Source organism: Tupaia chinensis, unplaced genomic scaffold, assembly GCF_000334495.1.
Source record: "Tupaia chinensis unplaced genomic scaffold, TupChi_1.0 Scaffold000544_1, whole genome shotgun sequence".
NCBI classification, from domain to species: domain Eukaryota; kingdom Metazoa; phylum Chordata; class Mammalia; order Scandentia; family Tupaiidae; genus Tupaia; species Tupaia belangeri.
Window position 1 is genome coordinate 2,670,275 of NW_006160056.1, and position 8,315 is coordinate 2,678,589.

Genomic DNA, 8,315 nt, shown 5'->3' on the forward strand with positions numbered 1-8,315 from the left:
AAAGAGAAGACTCTGGAGCCAGACTAATAGGATGTATATCTCAGCTCCATAACTTCCTAATTATAAGATCTTAGACCAGGTGTCTATCTTGGCATCTCAGAGCCTTCATCTCTAAAACAGAGATAGCTTCTAACTCATAAGGCTGTAAGAGGCATTTATGAAGTTAATAAAGAAAAATATTTAAAACTCTACCGGGTATCTAGTAAGCTCTTACTATGGTTTGAGTATGCTTCCAAAGATCTCGTGTTGGAAATTTAGTCCCTAATGCAATGTTATTAGGTGGTAGAACCTTTAGCAGGTAATTAAGTCAAGAGGGTTTTGCCCTCAGGAATGAATAAATGCCATTACCTCAGGAGTGGGTTAATTATGAACAGAGCAGGCTCCTGATAAAAGGATAAATTCAGCCCTATTTGTCCCCCATCTCTCATGTTCAGTTGCCCTTCCACCATGGAATAATTTAGCCAGAAAGTCCTCATTAGATGTTAGTGTTATGCTCTTGCACTCTCCAGTCTCCAGAAACATGAGCCAAAGACACTTTCTTGATAAATGACTGCAGTCTAAGGTACTGTGTTACAACAGCAGAAAATCAACTAAGACATTACTCAGTAAATCTTAGCTGACTTTCAGGGGTTTATTTTCCTAATTACCTGATATTTCCTAAATGCAGCATGTACTCCCACTTCTCTGCCTTTCATTTGCTGCTTCCAGTCACCGGATTGGAACTTCTCTCTTCCCCATCCACTCCACCTGATACACCACTCATCCTGAGGATTCTTCCCTCATGCCCACAGAAATAGGCTTTTTAGAAAGGGCCTTATGGAATCCACAAACATCCTATTTGTGGTCATGAAGTAGTTTCAAATGCAGTTCATCCACAGCGTATAAAAGGACCTGGGGAGAAACTGCCTGTAGATAGTAGAATAAGAGGACCTCTCCCCTAAAGAACTGATCTCCCTGATGGTTTCTACTTTGCACTGCTAGAAAATGCAGGCACATCTAGCAAGCACATACTTATATTCTACTAGCCTTAGTCGTGGCTTAATCTTACTTTCCCATTATCCTGTTTTTTCTCATCTACCTGAGACTTGACTTTGATCTGTCTTGTTGGATTGTAAGTATATGCACATATGACATGAACCATCAGAAATTCTGGAAACGGGTGAGTTGAGATAAATAAATAAACAAAAACACAAGTTCTCAAGTGAAATGAAAATGTTTCATTTTTCCTGACTAACTACTTGGCTAGAAACCATTGATATGATCTGACATCTTAATTAAAAATACAACCAAAATGTTGAACCAGCTTCCATGCCACTTATTTTACTTCCTATTAGTTAGGTCTTAACCTATGCACATTTCTCAATTTAAGGTCTTCAATTATTTTATCTCCAAATAAAGTAAAATTATTTAATTCATCTACAGGTACAAAAATGACAGGTCTGACAGCAGTGACACAGCAGTAGCATGTGGCTTAGTCATGCTGGAGCCCTATGGAAGATCAGGGTTTGGTACCAAGTAGGCTGCACACATGGGGAGTGAAAGTTTGCATGCATGATCCTAGCTGGCTGGTAAGAGGAGGAGAGACCAGGACATGAGGCCCTCTTGAGGGTGCTTATTCCTCTCTCTTTCATGAAATAAACTTTAAAAAAAAAAAAAAAAAGAATGGGTATCTACTCCCAGTAACTCTAGAAAATAAATATATATCAATCCTTATACTCTACTCGCATGCATTTTTATTTTTTAAGAAAGATTTTTGCTATAGAACATGTGTGCTCACGGGAAAGCCAGAGAGAGAAAGAAAGCAAAAATTCACACACACACACATCCCCCAAGGGGGGATGGCAAGGCCACACTCTCTTCTTCTCTATTCTCCTCTTGGGATTTTGGCCACACACATACACCCAGTGTGAGTTTTAAGCCTCTGAATACAGGACTCGAACCATGGTCAACTATGTAGGAGACCAGCAACATAAACATTATGCCATCTGCTGGTCCCCTTGCATGCAAATTTAATGCCAAGTAAAGGTCAAGGGCTATTGAGTTTGAAAGTTAATGTAGATTCCAAAGATGAAAGATGAAACCTAGTGATACTCAAAGAATCAGCCTAAGACATATATATATATGTCTTACATATATATATATATTATATATCTGCATGTTCACATGGCATAATTCATACACACACACACATTCAGAACACTCTCCTGAGGATAGAACTCAGAGTAATTACAGAAAAGAAGAGAAAGATCACTTAACCACATAGTCTAGGAACATGAAGAAGCCTGCAGATTTGGGAAGCCTGGAGAGGCTTAAGTCATAGAACAGCATTTAAATATATTTGTCTGCTTACAATTTCCATTGCAAATGTGATTAGTTTGCTTGAATAAATAGGAATATGATGTGTTGGCCATGTTTTCCTCTTGAGGGTTATCACAGAGTTTTGATTAAGGACAAATGTTTGAAACGTTGGGTATATTTAAGTTCACTGCACTTAAAATGAGCTAAGAAGTTGTATAGGCTTGATTAAAGGGCTGCCTTAGTGAACTTAAAATTAAAAGCAATAAATTCCAATGATTCAAGTGATTGGGACTAAATACGGTATTCTGCCAGAAAAGTTGAAATGCAGCCCAAAGAGACTGAAATAGTGTCCAGGTTTCAAGAAATGGTGAAAGAGCAAAGGTCAAGTTGTCAGAGCTGCCTTTCCTCTGGGTTAGTGAATAATTCGCATTACACACAATTCCTTTTAAGTAGAACTTCACAGAGAGACAGGCTCCCAGGACAATCTGTTTTGTCATTTCCAAAAAGAAGCCACTCGAGCGTTCTGAGACGAGTGTGTAAGTGTTGTCAGATGGAGAGAGGAAAAGGAAAGATGGAAAAAAGAGAGAAAGAAGGGTCCAGGGCACAGGCCAAATATCCCCGCCAGTTTCCAAAACGGAAGTCAAGGTGACTTCCCCACCCGCTGGGGCGGAGCTCTTAAAACGTAATAGGATCAGGCTTCAGCCCAGGCTGTGCTCCCGAGAGGGAAAAGCCTTGGTCACCAACAACCAGGAGCGCGCTGAGGGGATCGAGGGCACCTGCCGACCCTGAGTCCTTCCCCGCCCCTAGTACACTGGGCCCCAACTGCGCCGGCTCCACCTCGCCGGCCCTGGCTCAGCCCCAACCGGTACCGACACCCCTCCGCGGCCAAGGGGGAGTGTCCATCCGACAAAGTTTCTGCTGCAAGGTCGGGCCTCGGTCCCAGCACGGTGCTGCCCAAGAGGGGCATTCTCCTCCCGCCTGCAGCTGCAAGATGGGACAGCTGCTAAGCACCCCATTTTGCTTTTCCCACTGCACCAACCAAGGCACGTGAGCGCCCCGGCCTCCAGCCCCCTAGGGTCCGCCGGCAGACGCTTACCTTGGCGGCCGCCATGCTTCGTCCCGGGTGCAGGCGGCTGCGGTAAGCACTCACTGGAACTCGCGTCCCGGTGGCTCACTTCCCGTCCGGTAGGCAGCGGGGGTGGCGATCCGGCCCGGCAGCGTGCGCGTCTGGCCTGCCTCCCCACGCCCTCCGGCCGGCGCAGGTCCTGGGGGGGGCGCCCGCCCCTTGGTCAGGCGGCCCCCGCCAGCCCATTGGCTGGGCTGGGCCAGGGCCGCCCGGGCGCGCGTGATCCGGGCGGCCTCTGCCCTGTGGCCAGGGAGGGCCCAGGTCCGGGTCCCTGACCAGGACAGGGACACGTGACTCCCACTACAGTGTTGGGCAGTGGCGGTCCCTCAGCAGGGGTCAGCGGTCCATGGTTGGGTGCAACCTGGTCACCTAAGGGAAGGTGGCTCCGTGAGGGCAGCTACTGGCTCAGGCGGTACTAGGATCCTTGGGGCAGGATAGGAGGGCCAGGAAAGTGACACAGTTGGTGCAGCGTGTGAGGAAGTTGGGAACTCCACCAGAGTTCCTGTTTAGCCACATTTTCCTTATTTATTTTTCCTCTCAGAGGGGCTCCGCTGTGCACTGAATGTAATGTATCCAGAAAACCTTTGATTCAAAAACATGGAGTGGTTGAAGGGGCGCCAAATGTTGTTGGGAAGCCTATTTTAGGTCAAATCTGGTAGACCTGGTATTCAACAAGTGAGTATAGTGCAGAACATGTATTTATGGGACTATTCCATTTTAACCTTGTATACCAGAACAGTAAAGGGCAGGAGTCCCAGGGTCCTACAATAAATCCAAGTTTTAATTGAAAAATTGCAGGTATGACTTCCAGAGGTCTTATACCTCTTTATCAGAATTTCATTTATCTGTCCCAGTCATCGAAATGCAGAAGGTCATGGTGATCAAGAAACATGTTTTTAATGTTTTATGTATTGTAGTTATATCAGCCAAAGTATTTATTATAATCAGTTTTTTAGTCAATATTGATTGAGTGCATACTATGTGCTAAACACATAGGAGAAAAAAAAACCCAAAAACTAAAGAGCTGCTCCCAGCCCTCAAAGAGCTGAAGAGTTAGCAGCGAAAAAGCAGACATATAAATGTGAACTCTCATACAACCTGTTAAGGCAACAGCCTGTTCCCAGGACACCGAAGAGCACTGAGAACTAAAGCTGTTTAGAGATGATGCCTGAGCTGAAAGCAGGAAAGGGTCTGAGATGCATGGCGAGGAGGGTGTTCAAGTTGCTGGGGAACCACAAATCTTGATTATGAAGGGTAACTTGAGCTGTGAGACTGAAGGAAAAGGAGTCTGGACTGGCAAGTAAAGGCTATGTCATGGAGGATCCTGGGTGCTATGCTGAAGGGTATGCAGCTTAACTGAAGGACTGTAAGGCAGAAAGCATGGTGGCTAGGTTTACAATACATTAACATGATCTCTCTGTGCTGTGGTGTGAATATACTACTCCAGATTCCTAGGTTGGAAACTTAATCTCCAATGCAGCAGTGTTGGGAGGTATTTAGGTCGTGATGGCTCAGCACTCGTGAATGGATTAACATAGCTATAAAAAGGGCTTGAGGAAGTGGGGTTTTTTTCCCTCTCTTGCTGTGCTCTCTTCTGCCACGTGAACACACAGCATTTCTCCCTTCTGGAGGACACAGCATTCAAGGAGCCATCTTGAAAGCAGAGAGACATGCCCTAACCTGCCAACCTCTTGATCTTGGATGTCTCGGCCTCCATTACTGAGAAATAAGTTTTTGTTCTTTATAAATTATCTAGTCTCAGGTTCTGTTATAGCAGCACAAAGTGGACCAAGACACTGCTTGCAGTGTAGAGAATGAGTCAAGATTAAACTTGAATATTCAGATAATGCAGGCTGGGGATGGGATTGGACTAAATGGATGCATAAAGAAAAAATTAGTTGGCCATAGTGACTTCTTATAGGTGGGATTAGGAAGGAGAAAGGAAATCATCCTGTCTTGCATTTAGATCTGTGAGATGAGTATCTGGAGTTAAACCAAATTTTGGCCTGAGACGGCCTCTGTACACATACTTGAGTTCTTATAAACAGATCATAACCTAACTTAGGAGTCTGCTTCCTCAACAAATGACTGAGTCACAGCCAATCACAGCATCCCTGATTTAGCCAGTTGCAAACAGCCCACTGTTTAAGCTGTGTTCTAATAGACGACATCAAGCTGTCACCAATCCAGGTGATTCTCTACCTCACTTGGCTTTTCCATAGGTCACGTTCCTTTTTCTGTCGGTAGGTGTTATTCAACAACACAGCAACCTGGCGTTTCTCAGAACCAGTCTTGGGTGCTGCCAGATTCACAGATGTTTCTTTGCTTAATTAAACTCTGCTAAATTAAATTTGTCTAAGTTTTGCTTTTAACACTGGAAAGACACCTGAGGTCAGTAATATAAGAAGAATTTATTGAGGTCTGTGTGTTTGTAAGGAAAATGTACATTCAAGGTACAAATTATGTTGTAGAAGCCTAAGAAAGAAGCACTTTTAAAAGGAGCAACTAATTAACCTACTCTCAAGAGGGTCAACAGAGTCCAGAAGACTTAAACATGTTCATATGCAGAAGAAAAAGAACAACAGAGTGAATAAATGAAGACACACACACACATACAGGAGAACTGATAGAGAAAACTATGGCAAAGGACAAGTCTAAAGCTCAACTGGAGTGGGAGAGAGATGGAGGGGAGGGGAAGCTGCTATGAAAGCATTAAAAGGTGCACTGAATTTTGAAATAACTGGCACCAAATTCTAACCGATGAGGCCCTATGATAGGTTGAATTGTGTCTCTTGAAAGCCCTAATCCTCACTTCCTCATATTGTGACCTTATTTAGATATTGAAAATATGAAGATATAATTAGTTAACATGAGGTCATGTTAAGAGTAGGGTGGGCCCTTAATTCAATATGCCTGATGTTTTTATAAGGACACAGAGATAAATTGTGAGAACGCTGTGTGACAACAAAGGCAGAGACTGAGTGATGGCAGCTGCAAGCCAACGAGCATCAAGGATCCACAGCCACCCCCGAAGCTAGTAAGAGGCAAGGAAGAATTCTACCCAGCGTCTCAGTAGGATCATGGCCCTGCTGACATCTTGGTTTGGGATTCCTGTCTCTCAGAACTATGGGAGAATAAATTTCTGTTATTTGAAGCCCCCCAATTTGTGGTACTTTGTTACAACAGCCCTAGGAAACTAATACAGGCCTCTAAGCTACCTGTGTTTTATAGCGCCATATGTCAACTTTGCCAGCTGGGAAAGCAGCCAATTCAAATCATGGGGAAAGCTCATGGGCTAACAAGGCACACAGCCTGAGCATGAGTCCAAGCCCTGGGAGTTCAGAAGAGTAAGCAACGTGGCCTATCCTGAGCTTTCACCTTCCCCAGAGCACCTAAGCCTTGTAAATGCCCTTTGACCATGCTCTTAAACTATCTGATTTTCTCCAGCTCCATTCAAAACAAACAAGCCAACAAAAGGCAGCACTCCATTACCAGAATGCCCATGCTTCCCAGATTAGATTTCTGGAAAGAGATCCTGCAGGAATGGTTGCAGAGTCCATCAACTACAGGAAACTTTAGGCACGTAGCTACAAATTGCAATAATGATCCTTCATATGGATTGCATTTTGCAAAGGTAATGCCAGAGCTAGTAAAGGACCTGGAGTGAAAGGAGAGCCACTTAGACAAGAAGTTCCCAACTCTTGACCTTGCAGCTGAGACTGGCAAGGACACAGAGAGCCCCTCAGTTACAGTCACTTGGTTTTAGAATCTTGCCAGGGGTCACATCGCACATGACAGCCTTCCCAAAGAGTGAGCTAATGGTAGATCAAAAATAAATATCACCTAGCTTCTTAGTAGCTCCAAAAGAGAAAGCCGTGTTAACATTTTTAGAGTTAGGAAGGAAAGGAGAGGGAGGAAGTGAGTCAAGATGGAGAGCCATGAGACACCTTGGGAAAGTGTGATTGAAAACAAATCCTGAAAGCTTTCAGCTATTAAGGTCTGTGAACAAGGCCTTCGACAGCTGGTTCCTGAGAGCAGAGCAAGGCTGTGTTGCCTACTGGAGGCTCTAGGACAGAATCCATTTACTTGACTTTTTCAGCTTCTAGCATCCACTACTTTCCTTGGCTCATGGCCCTTTTTCTCCAAATGCAAAACGCCAGCAACAGAGGGTCCAGTTCTCATATCACATCACTCCGGTCTCATTTGCTGCCTTCCATACTTAAGGACCCTCTGAATACCAAGATAATCCATAAAAGCCTCACAATGTTAAGGTCCATTGATTAGGGTGTTAGTTTGCTAAAGCTACCGTAGCTAAATACCAGAGACTAGGTGACTTGAACAGCAATTGACTTTTCTCACAATTCTAGAGGCTCGAAGTCTGAGATCAAGTTATCAATAGAGTTGGTACCTTCAGAGGCTTCTCTCCTTTATTTGCATCTCATCACCTTTCCCTTGTCTTCCCTTTCCGCATATTTGTGTCCTGGTCTCTTCCTGTAAGGACATCAGTCACATTAAATTAGGGCCCACCATAATGACTTCATTTTAGTTAAATTACTAATTTAAAGGCCATAGCTCCAAATACAGTTACCTTCTGAGGTACCAGAAGTTGGAATTTCAACTTAGGAATCTCCGGTTTCAGTCAGCAACTTTAGTTCCATCTGCTACCTTAATTCTCTTTTGCCATGTAATATGTTAATAGGTTCCAGGAGCTGGCATCTGGATGTGTTTGGGAGCCATTATATTTCCTGACACATCTTGTCTTGAAAATGTTATCTCTGGTATAGCCAGTCTTAGAAACGTATTAGTTCCTAAAGGAGACTATTTGGTAGTTTCAGAACTGGCTCTATAGTCTAGTAGTTAGAGAGCCAGATTCCCACCTGGTTGAATGAAG

The 8,315-nt window shown here is 44.1% G+C and overlaps 1 protein-coding gene across 2 annotated transcripts in view; it reads right to left on the bottom strand.

Moving 5' to 3' along the window:
- SLC25A13 (solute carrier family 25 member 13) overlaps nt 1-3,551 on the bottom strand; it is a 225,507-nt gene extending 221,956 nt beyond the window's left edge. For both annotated transcript variants that reach the window (XM_006157502.3, XM_006157501.3), the window contains exon 1: nt 3,395-3,551. In XM_006157502.3, coding sequence (XP_006157564.1) covers nt 3,395-3,409 — 15 coding nt within the window. In that variant the 5' untranslated portion in view covers nt 3,410-3,551. The remainder of the gene's footprint in view (nt 1-3,394) is intronic.
- Nucleotides 3,552-8,315: the final 4,764 nt, after the last annotated feature.